Raw genomic sequence first — 16,180 nt, 5'->3', positions numbered from 1 at the left:
CCAAACACCCAAATCAAAAGATCAGAGGAGATGCAGTACTTGGAGAAATTAATCAAAGAACTAAAGACAAACAATGAGAGCATGGCACAGGATATAAAGGACATGAAGAAGAGCATGGCACAGGATATAAAAGACATGAAGAGGAGCCTAGAAGGACATAAAGAAGAAATTGCAAGAGTAAATAAAAAAATAGATGATCTTATGGAAATAAAAGAAACTGTCGATCAAATTAAAAAGATTCTGGATACTTATAGTACAAGACTAGAGGAAACTGAACAATGAATCAGCGACCTGGACTATGAAAATGAAGGAACAAAAGAACAAAAGAAAGAATGGGGAAAAAATCAAAAAAATTGAAATGGACCTCAGGGATATGACAGATAAAATGTCCAAATATAAGACTCATTCATGCCCAGAGGGGGAAGAGAAAGGTAAAGGTCTAGAAAGAGTGTTCAAAGAAATTGTTGGGGAAAATTTCCCAAACCTTTTACACAACATAAATAGCAAAGCATAAATGTCCAGTGAACTCCAAATAGAATAAATCCAAAAAACCCACTCTGAGACATATTCTGATCAGTCTGTCAAATACTGAAGAGAAGGAGCAAGTTCTGAAAGCAACAAGAGAAAAGCAATTCACCACATACAAAAGAAAAAACGTAAGACTAAGTAGTGACTACTCAGCAGCCACCATGGAGGCAAGAAGGCAGTGGCACGACATATTTAAAATTCTGACAGAGAAAAATTGCCAACCAAGAATTCTTTATCCAGCAAAGTTCTTCAAATTTGAGGGAGAGCTTAAATTTTTCACAGACAAACAAATGCTGAGAGATTTTGCTAATAAAAGACCTGCCCTACTTGAGATACTAAAGGGAGCCCTACTGACAGAGAAACAAAGAAAGGAGAGCGAGCTATAGAGAAAGGTTCCATAATATTAGATGAAGATGCATTTTTAAAGCCATATAGTGACCATTGAATATAAGTTTGGCTTTATTATCATCATAGTCATCATACGACACAACCCTATATTAAATTATTTTTAATTCCGTATTTCAGAGAGGAATAAACAGACATTGCAGAATGGTGACATTATGAAGGAGAAAACATACTTGGTATCACATCCTATTCCATGCTACCATTTCTTTCACTCTATTTCAAATGGATAACTCAGGTTTATCGTATGGCATTCTTTCTGAAACACTGGAAGTCAGAAGATGAAGATACTTGTCTCATTTTTCTGACTTGCTGATTGTAAATATGGTCATCTCACTTAACTTGTAAGATGACTTAGTTTCCTAACTGATAAAACAGGAATTAGACTAAGAATAATTAAAAACTATTAAATCTAAGTCTGAAAATATAGACTTCTTTTGAAAATCCAAAGGAATACTCTCATACTTTCTGAGAGCATTGAAAAATGTGTATTCTCAATTATGTTTTATTGGTTGGTGTAGATGAGATGCCATTGTCTGGAGATAGGCATGGTACATATAGAGCAAAGGCATATAGGGAGCAGTGTTGGTGAAAATGTCTATTTATATATGGAGAAACATCTGTTATTGTAGTCATTGAACCACTAATTTAAGTGGCAATTATTAACTTCTATTTCATACACTGAAACAAAAGAACATTAATTGTGGACCCAAGATTTGCTACTTATTGCATAGTTAATGGAAAGTGCTGAACCATTTTAGCTTCTGAGTTCAGATAGAGGGTTTGGCAAAAAAAAAAAAAAAAATCTATCTATTCTCTGATCCCCAAGCTTGTATAGTTTACAGTGAGAATTCCTATAAATAAAACAAAATTATCTCAATGCATTTAGTTCCTTGGTTCAGATAAAAATAATTTGAATAGCAAGGGTTATATAGAGGCATGTTTGTAAATATACAAAGGAGGAAGAAGGGGAAGTATCGATCTGTATTCAGATTTATTCTGCAACCTATGTATGGTGAAAATAGTGCAACAATATCCTCATCTGTAAAATTTATAACACGGTCACTATTTTGTGATATCAAATAAGAAGACAATAAATATCTGAAAATTAAATATTATTCTGAAACTTTAAAAAAATAACAGAGAGGCATATAGGGAAAAATTCACGTATTGCAAACTAATTACAGTTAATAGTATTTTAACGTTTTCTCATCAACAGTAACAAATGTACTCTACCAATACTATGAGTCAACAATGGATGGGGGGTAGTTAGGGGTATGGGAGGATTTGAGTTTCCTTCTTTTTGTCTGTATTTCTTTTCTGGAGTAATGAAAATGTTCTAAAAATTGAAAAAAAATTAATTGTGATGATGGATGCATGGCCGTATGATGGTACCGGGGGCAACTGATTGTACACTTTGGATACTTGGATAGTTATATGGTATGTGAAAAATCTCAATAAATAAAAAAATTTAAAATAAAAAAAATTATTATAGCCCTCCTAGTGGGTGGTATCTCACTGCCGTTTTGATTTGCATTACCTTGATGGCTAATGACGCTGATCACTTTTTCATGTGCTTATTGGCCATTTGTATATCTTCCTTGGAAAAATGTGAATTCAAATCTTTTGTCTATCTTTTAATTGGGATACTTTTTATTGTGTTGTAAGAGTTCTTTATGTATTCTGGATACTAGATCTTTATTAGATATATAATTTGTAAATATTTTCTCCCATTATGTGGGTTGTCTTTCTTGATAGTGCCCATTGATGCATAAAAGCTTTTGGTTTTGATGAAGTCCAACTTACCTCTTGTTCCAGTTTGCTAGAGCTGACATTATGCAAAATACCAGAAATGGATTGGCTTTCATAAAGGGGATATATAAGGTTACAAATTTACAGTTCTAAAGGCATAAAAGTGTCCATACTAAGGCATCAACAAGAGGATACATTCACTGAAGAATGGCCGATGGCATTTGGAACACCTCTGTCAGCTGGGAAGGCACATGGCTGGCGTCTGCTGGTCCTTTGCTACTGGGTTGTATTTCAAAATGGCTTTCTCCAAAACATCTCTGGGCTTCTGTCTTCGCTCTTCTTTCTCAGCTCCTGTGCGTCCTTGCTTGTTTCTCCCAGAGCACTTCTCTCTAAGCATCCAGGGGTCCTTTCTTCGCTTCTCCGGGCTTTATCTCTTAGCATCTCCAAATGTCCGTCTATCTGTATCTCCAAGTATCAGCAAGCATCTGGGTCTATGTTGGCTCTTAGGTTCTCTCTTAAATATGCCATGAACTAATCAAGACCCATCCTGAATGGGCAGGGTCCACACTTCCAGGGAAATAATTTAATCAGAGGTTCCACCCTCATCAACAGACTAATCAGTCTGCCTCCACAAGATTGCATTAAATAATATGGCTTTTCTGGGGGACATAATATATCCAAACTGGCACACCTGTTGTTTATTTTGTTGCTAAAGCTTTTGGTGTCATTTCTAACAAAACATTGCCAAATCCAAGGTCATAAAGATTTACCCTATTTTCTTCTAAGAGTTTTGTGGTTATAATTCTTATATTTAGGCCTTTGATCCATTTTGAGTCCATTTTTGTATATAGTGTGAGATAAGGATCCACTTTCATTCTTTTGCATGCAGTAACCCAATTGTACAAACGTCATTTATTGAAAGACTGTTCTTTCCCCCCTTGAATGATCATGCACTCTTGTAAAAATTGAATTGAGCATCAACTTACAGGTTTATTTCTAGGCCCCCAATTCCATTCCATTAATCTATATGTCTATCCTTTTTCCAGTACCATTCTGTTTTGATTAATGTAGCTTTGTAGTGAGTTTGAAATCAGAATGTATAACTCATCTCTTTGTTCATCTCTTTCAAAATTGTTTTGGCTATCCAGGGTCCTTTGCAATTAATTCCATACGGGATTTTAGGATCAGCTTTTCCATTTCTACAAAAAAAAAAAAAAAAAGGATGTTGGAATTTCAATAGGGATCACACTGTATCTATAGATAATGTTGGTTGGTATTGCTGTTTTAACCATATTGTCTTCCAATCCATGAACATGAGGTGTCTTTCCATTTTGGTCATCTTCAATTTCTTTCAGCAGTGTTTTGTAGTTTTCAGTGTCTGAGTGTTGCATCTCCTTAGTTAAATTTATTCCTAAGTATTTTATTCTTTTGGATGCTATTGTACTGGAATTGTTTTTTTAAATTTTATTTTCAGATTGCTCATTGATAAGGCATATACGCAATTGATTTTCACATGCCAATCTCGTATCCTGCAACTTTGCTGAATTTGTTTATTAGCTCTAATAGTGTTTTGTAGATACTTTAGGGTTCTCCATAAATAGGATCCTGTCATTTGCAAATAGAGATAGTTTTACTTCTTCCTTTCTACTTTGGATGCCTTTTATTTCTTTTTCTTGTCTACTTGCTATGGCTAGAATTTTGAATAGTAGCGGTTAAAGTGGGCATTCTTGTCTTGTTCCTGATCTTAGTTACAGGTGGAAGCTTTCAGACTTTCACTGTTGAGTATGCTAGCTATGGGTTTTTCATTAGTGCCCTTTACGTGTGGGTATTTTTTTTCATGAAAGGGTTTTATCCAATGCTTTTTCTGTATCAATTGAGATGATCATGTGGATTTTTTCCTTCATTCTATTAATGTGGTGTATTATATTGATTGAGTTTCATATATTGAAACATCCCTGCATTCCTGGGATAAATCCCACTTGGCTAAGGTGTATAACCCTGTTAATGTGCTTCAGGATTCAGTTTTCTATTATTTTGCTGAAGATTTTTGCATCTATGTTCATAAGGATATTGGTCTGTAGTTTTCTTGTAATGTCTTCATTTGCCTTTACTATCAGGGTAACGCTGGTCTCAGAGAATGAGTTAGGAAGTGTTCCCTCCTATTTTATACTTTGAAAGAGTTTGAGAAGAATTGGTGTCAATTCTTCTTTAAATGTATGGTAGTATTCAGTGGTGGTGCTAAACGGTCCTGGGCGTTTATTTTTGAGAAGTTTTTGATTACTGATTATAATTTTTACTTATAGATCTGCTCAGATTTTCTGTTTCTTCTTAGTCTTGGTAATTTGTGCATTTCTAGAAATCTGTCTGTTTTATCTGGGTTGTCTAATTTGTTGGCATGCAGTTGTAGTGTCCTCTTAACAATCCTTTTTATTTCTGCAAAGATAGGTAGAAATGTCTTCACTTTCTGATTTTAGTGATTCGAATCTTCTCCATTTACTCCTCTCTAGTCTTTAATATTTCCTTCCTTCTGCTAGTTTTGAGTTTAGTTTGTTCTTCTTTTTCTAGTTCTTTACGGTATAAAGTTAGGTTATTGATTTGAAATTAATCTTCTTTTTCAATGTGCATATTTACAGCTAAAAACTTCCTTTAGAGCACTGCTTTAGCTGCATCCCATAAGTCTTAATATGTTACATTCTTATTTTCATTCATTTCAAAGTATTTTAATTTCCCTTGTGATTTCTTCTTTGACCCCTTAGTTGTTTAAGAGTATATTATTTAATTTCCACATTTTTGTGAATTTTTCCGGCTTTCCTCAATTATTGACTTCTAGTTTCATTACATTGTGGTCAGAGAAGATACTTTGTATAATTTCAATCTTTCAAAATTTACTGAGATTTTGTGTATGTGTGTGTGTGTGTGTGTGTGTGTGTGTGTGTGTGCGTGCGCTCTATCCTGGAAAATGACCCATGTGCACTCGAGAAGAATGTGTCTTCTGCTGATGTTGGGTGGAATATTCTATATACGTCTACATGTCTATTAGATCTAGTTGGTTTACAGTTCTCAAAACTTTTATGTAGTACAGTGACATTTTCATCTGTCTCTCTGGCTGCTGTTTAGAGAACTGACTGGAGGCAGGAAGACAGTGAAGAAGCTGTTGTGGGCATCCAGGTAAGAGGGGATGGTACCTGCACTAGGGGGTGCCAGAAACAAGGGAGAGTAACAGCAGATGGCTCCAAGAGGTACCTGGAGGTAGGAAATAGACTTCCTATTGGATGAGACACAGTCTGCAGCCCAGGAAGGGGCAGACAGGGCCCGGGAAGACCTGCAGATGTCTGCCTGGAATGCTTTTTGTGCTCTTGACCCAGGCAGCTGCCATCTAGTCAGGCCAAAGGGAACCACCCCAGGCACTCTCCTCTAACTCAGGGCTACCCAAAGCTGACTCCAACACAGGCGAAAAACTAAAAGCCACAGCTCTCTGACATCAACCAGGGAACTGTGAGAGGAGGACACTGCCTTGCAGAGAAAAGTCCACTGTAAGAAATAATCATGTGGTCCCAAGTTTTCTCTCAACACAGTATGTTTGAAGGCTTCTCCTCCATATGCATGAGTTCGTTTAAACTTCAAAACACCAAAAGGAGAGGAATGCTGCCATTTCTCTCTGGCACATAGCACATTCTACCTCATTGTATCTCCAGTCCCTGACCAAGCCTGAGGTGTACGTGATGAAGGAAGGTGAGCCTGCAGGGGTGTTGGGGCTCCTGCAGGGACCCCACCTCTCCTGGAGGAAACCCAGGCTAGGATTTTCTAGCACTGCCCAGCTGAGGTAGCACATACTTCCTCCCCAGCTGCAGAAGAAAGCCCTCCCAGCTGTCTGTCCCAGGAAAATTGCTCCAGCATGACTCATCCGATATACACCACCTGCTATGTTATTTTCAGAAAGTTCCTAGAAAACCAAGCAAATTTTTTTTAACTTAGAAAGGAGATGCTGGAAAGAGGAAATAAGTTCTTCCATGAACAACAGTGTCCCCCCTCTCCCTACCTGGTCAATGTGGTTGTCCTGAGCCTAGCCACGTTGTGCATTGTTGACCACAGTGCCTGTCCCCAGAGCATCCAAACTGAGACCATGGCCTGGGAGGCCCAATATTCTCCTTCACTGGGAAATCAAGTGGTACCCTGGGAGCCACTTGCCAAGCCAAGCATCATGGACACCAGGCCCTGGAGGGGAGATCCATGCTCCAAATGGGTGAGACTAAGAAGGCCCTTTGATGTGCATTGAGAAGTTAATGCTGGAGGGAGAGGCCTCATCACGGGGAGGCTGGGCATGGGGCATGGCAACCATCGGCACTGGCTTCTTTCATCCTGCCTCATGCTAGAGCTCCTTGCACAGGACTCATGGCCTGTGAGATAATCCCGGAGAGCAAGGGCTAGGCCTTGCCCTTCTCTGTAGCCCTGCCTCCCCAGAGAAACGTGCAGGTTTGTGGAAACATACACTATTTTGCTTATAACTTCAGAAGGATCACGGTTCCCTGATCTCCCTTCTCTGTCTTTGTGGACCTGTTTTTTTCCCCATCAGAAATGCCTGCTATGGCTCCAGATGGGCAAGGTGGTGGGAAGGCAGGCATTCTCACACTCTTCTGTGGGCGTCTTGTCAAGAGGACCCCCATGACAGTATCTCTCAGAATTGTAAATGCACACTCTGACTGACCCAGCAATTCTACTTCCTAGAATGCACACTTATACTTGTACACGCATGAGATGAAGTATGCACAGGGTTATTAACTGCAGCACAATGTATCAGAAGAAAGAAGGAAACAACCTACATGCCCAATGACAAAATATAGTTAAATAAACTATGGTACATCCATACATTGAAATACAGTACGGTTGTGAAAACAGTGAGGAAGCTTTTTATGTACTGACGGAAAATTTTCCAAGATAGAATGCTAAATGGAAAAAAAAAAACCAAGGTGGAAAACCATATTTATTTTTAAATAAGTACATATTTGAAAATATGTATCTATAAAGATACAAGACACTGCTTGCCTCTGAGTGGGAGAATTGGGTGGCTGGGGACAGGAGTCAAAGGCAGGTTTCTTTTGAATCTTTTGGTTTAAGAATCATATAAAAACATTGTGCATTAAGAATAAGTGTATCAAAGTAAAAACTAAAAAGTCTTGCCCAGGACTTCTGAGATTGCCCCACACTTTGGCAAAGGCTGTTGCCATTCAGCCCTGGCTAAATGGTTTTCAATCTCCATAGTGAGAGTGGCCCCAGGCACAGGTGTTCGATCGGGGGTCCCACTCCCGACTGCTTCTCCAGGGCCTGACTCACAGCAGCAGCTGAAGGTCTGTGGGATCCCGGGCCACTGGGCTTGGCCACACAAGGCACACACAGCCCTGGCCCTCCCCAAACATCTCCACCTGCAGAAGTGGCAGCCTCCCCTGAGTGCCTTCGCCTAGGAAGAGAGCGGCTGGGGATGCACAGAGCTGGGTGGTAAGGGCAAATACACATACCTCAACCTTCCGGGTTGTTCCGGACTATCCAGGGTCTCCTGCCCACCACTACCCCACAAATGCTTTTGATTCCCACTCCCTTCAAACCCGTGCCACGGCCCACGCAGGGCCTGCTGCACCAAGCCCTCACTACCTGAGTGGCTGTTCATCATGCGGACAGCCTTGGCCTTGGCCAGCTCCAGGGTGGTGATCCACTGCTGCCGCTCCACCTCCGAGCTGGCCTTGAGGTGGTAGGTCCTTGCCCCACAGGACAGCACAATACTGCAAGAGTCCTCCGCCTCAATGTGCGCTGTGGACAGGTTGATGGTTCCACGGCAGGTGTGGGCCATCTCCCCCTGATTTCTGCAGGATGTAAGAGAAGGGATGGTGTAAGGCTCTGGGACTCAACAGCTCCAGACTGAAGAACCCACAAGGCAAATCCTCAGAATATCAGAACCTTAGAGCTGGGGGAGGCCCTGGAGCTGGAGTGAGGGAATTGATGCCTATTCAGACTGACTGGCGGTGGTTGGCTGAGGGGAAGACCCTCCGTGGGAGTGGGAGAAGGAAGAGGGCATTGATGCCACGTGGTCTGAGCTGTCAGACACCAGGAAGGGAGAAGAGGAGTGACTCCCCAGGGTCACATGAGGCAGAGCAGGCTAATTACACGCCCAGGTTCTCCCCACTAGGACTCAGGAAACCATCGAGTTGGAGCACAGTGGGATCCTGCCACAAAACCAAGGTTAGGGGCTCTGAGTCCAAAAGGGAGGACTTGGAATCACCCCCCCTCACCAGGCCCCCCCACCAGGAGTGAACTGGAACAGTGTCATCCCCTAATGCTGCTCTTTTGCCACATGGACCCTAAGCACAAGATCTGCAAAGTAAGGATGCCACCATTTCCCCCCAGCCCTGTAATGAATGAGATAAAGGCACTTGCTGAGCTCAGAGCAGTACCTCCTGACAAGGGACCAACTCCTTTGCTAGGTAAAAGATTAGGTAGCCAATGGTACCAAAGTAAGGGGAAGCAGAGGCAACCAAAGCGTGTGCCAATTCTAACTAGGACCAGTTTCTGAAAATGGAGATGCAACTATCACGACTGGATCTACTTAACTCACTCCTTTAGACACTTGAAAGAACTTCAGAACCCCTGTGACATTCTCTTTCCCCAGAGAATGTTTGAAGAGGAAGTGCAACTAGTCAGCATTCAACATTGCCAGTGGCAGGAGCTCATTTGACAATTTTCTGCTGCCCTTTGATGCTCATTTATTTTCCCCGGCTGTTCATCATTTGTCAGCTTCTTGAATCTCCTACCAGTTCTAAAGGCAAATGGCTTGAAACTCAACAAGGCAATAATCTTTCATCTGAATAGCTGCTGCCTTTTCTGAATTCCACTCTGCTCTGGTCCCTTTCCTTATGGAAGATGGTGTTGCTTATACCTGAAGAAAGACCCTGTTCTTAGGTGTTGTCATCTTCCACTCATTCTAATTTTACAAAACTGGCAATGCTGGGCATGCCCTGCTGGAAGCTTGATGTTTTAGATTTAAAGGCATTTTGGGCCTGATGTATTTCAGGTGTTAAATGGTGATAATGACTAACTGAAAATGACACTATGGATTAGCACAAAAAGAAGGGGAGGGATGGAGAGTGTTCTAGGCAGAAGGAGCAGCAACTGCAAAGAATAGAAAAGGGTCCTGTGTGGCTAGAGTATTGACAAGAGAGTAGATAAGAGAAAAATGAAGCTAGAAAAATTAAGCAGGAGCCAAATATAATACCTTGCAAGACACACTAAGGATATATATTTTTATCCTAAAACTATAAGCTGTGGGCTTCCTGGTCTTAATGTCAGGAAAGAAGCAAAGGTGGCTGAGAATTCTGTTCCTGTTGGAAAAAATGGGGAATAAAAGTGCCTTGTGCAAGGTGGGAGAATGGAGCCAGGCCTCTGCTTGAAATCAGGGCTGTGCTGGAAATTATCCACCTGTTATCATATTGTATTGCAACCCATACTGATATAAATCAATAATTGGGGAGAAGGGACACATCTGCCCTAATAAATGTAGATGGAATGATGGAAATAGAAAATCATTAAATGCATTGTGGGATTCTGGGCTGGATCCTACAATAGGAAAAAGGACTTTAGTGGGAAAACTGGTGAAATTGGAATGAAGTATGGAGTTTAGTTAATAATATTGTCACAGTGTTAATCTCTTGTTTTTGATCACTGTAGATGGCAACATTAGGGGAAGCTAGTGAAGGTTATATGAGCACTCTCCAACTATTTTTGCAACTTTTCTAAGTTATTTGAAATATCTAGTCTAAGTTATTTGAAAATAAAAAAGTTTTAAAACTTTGCTATCACCTTCTGCCCAGGGGCACAACTGATACGAACTCTTGCAGCCAGAACCTGAACTCACTTGCACTCAGAATCAGTAACTGGATTGGAGACGCCCATCATAGGGTTTGGGTTAGGCTGGAGTCTCCAGGGGCTTAGGGGGAGGCTCTTATAAAGTCACTAGATAGATATTCAGCTGTAAGAAGTAATGAAGTCCTGATGCATGCCACAATATGGATGAACTTTGAAGACATTATCTTGGGTGAAATAAGCCAGACACAGAAGGACAAATATTATACAATCTCACTAATATGAACTAATTATAAGCAAATTCATGGAGTTAATATCTAGAATGTAGGTTACAGGAGATAGAATGAGGGTAGAGAAGGGAGCTAATGCTTAATTTGTGCAGAATTTTTAATAAGGTTGATTGTAAATGTTTGGACATGGATAGAGGTGATGGTAGCACATTACTGTGAGCGTGATTAACAGTGCTGAATTATGAGTATGAATGCAGTGGAAAGAGGAAGCTGAAGGTCATGTATGTCACTAGAGGGAAAATTAGAGGATAAAACATGAGACTATATAACACAGTGTGCCCTATTGTGGATGATGACTGTGGTTAGTAGTACAAATATAAGAATGTTCTTTCACGTACTAGAACAAATGTACATCGTTGTTACAAGGTGTTAATAATAGGGTGGCACATGAGGAAAAATATATCTAATGCAGTCTCTGGACTATAGTTAACAGTAATATTTTAATATCTGTCATCAATTGTGACAAAAGTACCATACCAATACTAAGTATCAATAATAGGGGAATATATGGGGTATAGGATTTTTCTTTCAGGAATAATGAAAATGCTCTAAAATTGATTGTGGGGATGAATGAACAACTCTGTGATTATACTGAGAGCCACTGATTGTACACTTTGGATGGATTTTATGATGTGTGAATATATCTCAATAAACTACCATAAAAAACAAAACAAAACAAAACAAAAGATCACTAGGCAGAGAAGAGTAGAGTGGTGGGGGAAAGGTAAAGGAGGGAGAGAGATGAACCTGAAAACCAAAATCCAGAACCTGTAAAGAAAACTAAGGCTAATAAAGAAGCCAACCAAGCCAATGATCAGAAGCACTTCACACACACACACACACACACACACACACACAACAACAACAACAACAAAAGAGTCTACGATAACAGTATGAAAAAATTTTAATACAAATAGGTTTAGGAATCTCAAAGATTAAGGAATAACATCCATAAAAGGAGCAAAACTTTAAGAAACAAAAGCAGGTAAAAATGAAACAAGAACAGGTAGCATGAAAAAAGTAACGAGAAATTTCATAAAATGAAGATATAGCAGATAAGCTTTACTAGTCAACCAGCATCCAAATCTAAATTGAATCAATAGCCATTGTAATTTAGGGTTACTTTTTCTTAAGGGTCTTGAAAAGGTTACTTTAACTTTTCAGTTTTATTTTTCTGCATTATTTGGAAGAAATTATATAGCAGTCTATGTGAATTTGTGTGATTAAAGGTCCCTTAAAAATTATCAAGATCCAATGCATTTGCTGGTCTTGAAATTTAGTTCTGCTCTTTTTTCTTTCATTTCAATATTTCATGTTCAATCCATTCTTCACCAGTGGTCAAAATGATTTTGTTTTGTCCTGTTCATTCACTGTTTTAAAATTTCAGTGGTTTCAAACTCAGTCCTGAACAGGCCTAAAATTCAGGTTGCTGTTTGGGAATGGTGCACTTGATCATATAGTATATAAAAAGTTTTGTTCTTCCCATGGTGAGTTCAGGCTGAAGTAATCCCCTCTGTGAAGGTCGACCTTCCAAGGCTGCCCAACAGCCCAGATGGTGGAGAAGTCAAAGCCCCACTCACAGCACACTGTGCCAAACGTGGGAACTCCTCTCCCCTTTCCAGGGCTTTTGTGGTGAGCAGCAACCCAGACCCATCTATTCTCACCCAGATCTGGGCAGCTTCAGTGGCCTCATTACTGCAAAAGTGTCCTAGGGGCTTCTCAGTTATATGAGAGCTCAAATCTAGTTTGCATAGTTGTGCGATTCTACCATTTTTTTAAAAGAGATGTTTTGAGTCATTGCTAGGACATCTGGTGGATATTTGACATATTTAGAAAAAGAGGAAACAAATATGCTTGTAGTATAATTTAACAGCAACAGGAGTTACCATAACCAGCATCCCTCTGAGCCACACCAACTTGCAACAGAATAATGCTAAGCACAATCTAGCTTCCAGCAATAACATGAGCCATCAGAACTTGGACATGAATAACAGTTAATGTAGCACTTTCTAAGCCACGGAGACCAACTGAAGACACGAACCCATCTCTATTGGACACAAACCTGTGCATGATTTCAGATTCCTTTTATTGCTTCCTCCTTCCCTCTCTTAGCACCTCATTTGGGCTGAGTTGCCCCTCCATTTCGGAACTTGGAAAAAGTGATGCATCTCAGAGTACAGGATCTGGCTTCCTAAGTGGCTGGATTTTTCAAACCAATAGAGTGGAAGGGTTAGTGCCTCATGGGTTAAACAATGACCAATGGGAAAGGACAGATGGACAGGAACCAGCAGGTAGATCCCCCTCACTTGTCCCCTCTGTGGACCCCTCCAAGGTATGGTTTATCCTGGGAAGCCTTCTGGAGAAGTCCCTGAGCCCAGAGAACATGAGCGGCCTCTGTCACTGTTTGCAGTTTGCTGCAAAGTGGTGGCAGCCCTGCCCAAGCATCACACATCACTTTGCCTCCTTCCCTTGCCTTCCTTTCCCTTTTTACTCCCACATCAATCAGGCTCATCTTGCTGTCCCATTGAATACCAACCTGTCAACAGTTGAAACCAGTGCTGAATCCTCCATGATAAGGCCCCATTCCTTGGGAAGAACCAGCCAGCCACAGATTATATCAGACCCCTTCCACCTTGGTGGTGGTGGGGGAACATTTGTCCTTAATGGAATCGATACGTATTCTGGGAATGGGGCTGCCTCCTCTTTTCAGAGTGCCTCCAGCAGCCCCACCCAATGCTTGCTGAATGCCTCATTTGCTGATCTAGTTTCCTTTCAACACAGCTTCGGACCAAGTGACGCATTTCAGCTAAAGAAGTGCAAGGAGGATTCCTGATAGGATTCGCTGGTCTTACCATGAACCCCATCATCCCTGAGGAGCAGTGGCCCGACTCCTCTGAAAGCTTGGTCAAGGTGCCAACTGGGAGATGTCTTGCGGGCCCAAGGCACTGTCTTTCCAGGATGCATTATGTGCCTTAAACAACAACCTTTATATGGTGCTGTGCCCCTACTGCTATAGTAGATGGGTCTGAGAGCCGAGGGATTGGAGCAGGAGTGGCCCACATAGTAACTCACTTGCAGGTTTGTGCTTCCCATCCCCGCATGCTTGGACTCAGCTGGGTGGGCAGTCCTAGTTCTTGGGAGAAGGGGACAGTCCTGCCACAAGACACAGTAAGCCCTCCACTGAACTGGAAGCTGAGACCCCCACCTGGCCACGTCTGGCTCCTCGTGCCAAAGGGTGGAGTGACTATACCATGGAGGCCACTGCCCCTGATTGCCATGAGGAGTCAGGATGGTAACACACTATGGGGACAGGAGAAGAATGTCTGGAACAGAATCCAGGGGATTTGCTGGGGTATCTCTTAAAACTTCCATGTCTGGTAAGGGCTGTTTGTGGGCTCAGGGCAGACACTTTAAGATCAGCCAAAATGCTAGTGGAGAGGAAAGAGGATCTAGACCAGGAAGTGGACCAGGAAGAGGAAGCACGTCCATCGCAGGGGCTCGGGACCAGCCACAGCGGCAGCGGGCGAGCCTGTGGTGCACCCTCCTTGCTGCAGTGGTTCAGTCCTCCAGTCGGCCCCACCTGGCCACGCAGACGAAGCTTGCTCTCGGGGCAGGAGCAAGGGGGTCTTCGGTCCCTTATGGAGGGCCCCACAGTGGAGCACGAGAGCTGGTACCATGGGAGGACACGAGTGGACCTGAGTAGCGCAAGGTGTGGACTGTATTGGACACAAACCTTGTGCGCCTTCTCAGAGTCCCTCGACCACCTCCTTCGTTCTCTCTCCTGGTCAGCGCCCCTTCCAGGCGCTCCCCCTCCACGTCCGGCCTTGCGGGAAATGCCGAAATGCTGCAGCAGGACACCGGGAACCGAGGGGAGCCGGGCAGGTAAATTCCCCCTCCATTCTTCCCTCCGCGTCCCCCTCTGAGGTGTGCTGTCTCCTTGACTGTCTTCTGGAGAGATCCCAACACAGGTGCCTGCTGAGCAAGCAGCTGAGTCTGTCTCCTGCAAGGTGATGCACTTTCATCTTTCCTCGGCCTCACTTCCCAACAAAGTGCCAGTGCTTTCATCCTTGTCTCGGGCTGTGTTTTCCTTCACACAAAACGTCCATGGGCAGGGAAAAATTTGACGGAGCAGCAGATCTGGATCTAGACGCACAGAAAGGCCAAAGCTACAAATCAGGAGCAACGGACTTGGCCTTGTGTGCGACTTTCAGCCAAAGTCAGCTCAAGCTGACCTTGATTCGTTTGGTAAATCCCCCTGCAGCCTTCCAAATTCTCATTCAGCAATCATTGCCAGTGGGCTACTATGTAGGGGAACTGTGCTAGAAACTGGGGAGGAGATAGATATACAGATAAATAAGACACATTTCCTGGCCTTAAAGAGCTTTCATCTTGTGCAGGAAACAGATTTGTAAAATTGCAAGCCACCATTTAATAAGCAGAAAGAAATAAATTCAAAATAAGGGGGTGTTCGCTTTATGAAAATTATACTTTGCCTACTTTTCTGTATGCATGCTATTCTTTGACTAAAAAGTTGATTAAAAAAAAATTGAAATGGAGGAAGAAGCTGCAGGTGGTGGGAGTTCAGGAGACAGATGACCACCTTTCTGTCCAGAAGGGACTGGGAGTTACACTGGAAAGGAGTGTTGAAAGATGAGGGGACTTTCTCCAGGCCAGGACTAAGGCCTGCTCACCCAGAGGAGCAGTGTAAAGGGCTGTGATGCCGGGAGAGGCATGAGAGCCCCAGCAGCCCCAGGAGAGGCCCCCGTGGGCCCAGGCGGTAATAGTGAATGGCTGAGCGAAGGTATGAAGTCAGGAGCCTCTAATGCAGCCTAGCCCTTTCACCCTCCACGGACCCACCTGCCCTGCTGCTCAGAGCTGCCCACCTCCTCCTGGAACCCAGGAACTCTAGGGCCAAAAAGACCTGCAGTGAAGGTTCCAAAAGTGTAATTCAGCTTCTACCAACGAGATGCACTCACATAAGGCTTAACTGTGGAACCAAAGGAAGTGGGCAGAGGGCAGGGGTAGAGGTATCCATTGTGGTGGCAGGGACTGGCTAGGGTGAGTGAGCTTTTGCAGTCGCCAGCTTTCCAGATTGCAGAGCTTCCTGCAGTGGCACCAGCAGTTTCCACGCCCTCAGCCGAGACAGTGTGAGTCTGGGGACCAGGGATGTTCCCGGAAGTCAGCCTCCAGCCTGCTCCTCCAGCCCTGCCAGTGAATGCTGGAAACTGCCTGACCCCTAGCAATACAGCCCTCCTTCCTGCTAACACTAGCTCGAATAGATTCTGCTATGTGCCACCAAGTCCCAGCCGAGATACCTTCCCAGAGGCTACATCATCTTGAGGTGGACACCTGTAACTTTA

The 16,180-nt window shown here is 42.6% G+C and overlaps 1 protein-coding gene across 3 annotated transcripts in view; it reads right to left on the bottom strand.

Annotated features, from left to right (window-relative positions):
• The window catches only part of OSBP2 (oxysterol binding protein 2), a 217,920-nt gene that overhangs the window by 140,121 nt on the left and 61,619 nt on the right, over positions 1-16,180 (bottom strand). For 2 of the 3 annotated variants that reach the window (XM_037817126.1, XM_037817127.1), the window contains exon 2: positions 8,329-8,537. The exons of the other annotated variant lie outside the window; for it this stretch is intronic. In XM_037817126.1, the coding sequence (XP_037673054.1) occupies positions 8,329-8,537 (209 nt within the window). The remainder of the gene's footprint in view (positions 1-8,328; positions 8,538-16,180) is intronic. 3 annotated transcript variants of the gene reach the window in all.

The sequence above is a fragment of the Choloepus didactylus genome, chromosome 23 (assembly GCF_015220235.1).
Source record: "Choloepus didactylus isolate mChoDid1 chromosome 23, mChoDid1.pri, whole genome shotgun sequence".
In the NCBI taxonomy this organism is placed as follows: domain Eukaryota; kingdom Metazoa; phylum Chordata; class Mammalia; order Pilosa; family Megalonychidae; genus Choloepus; species Choloepus didactylus.
This window is presented reverse-complemented; position numbering and strand designations above follow the sequence as displayed.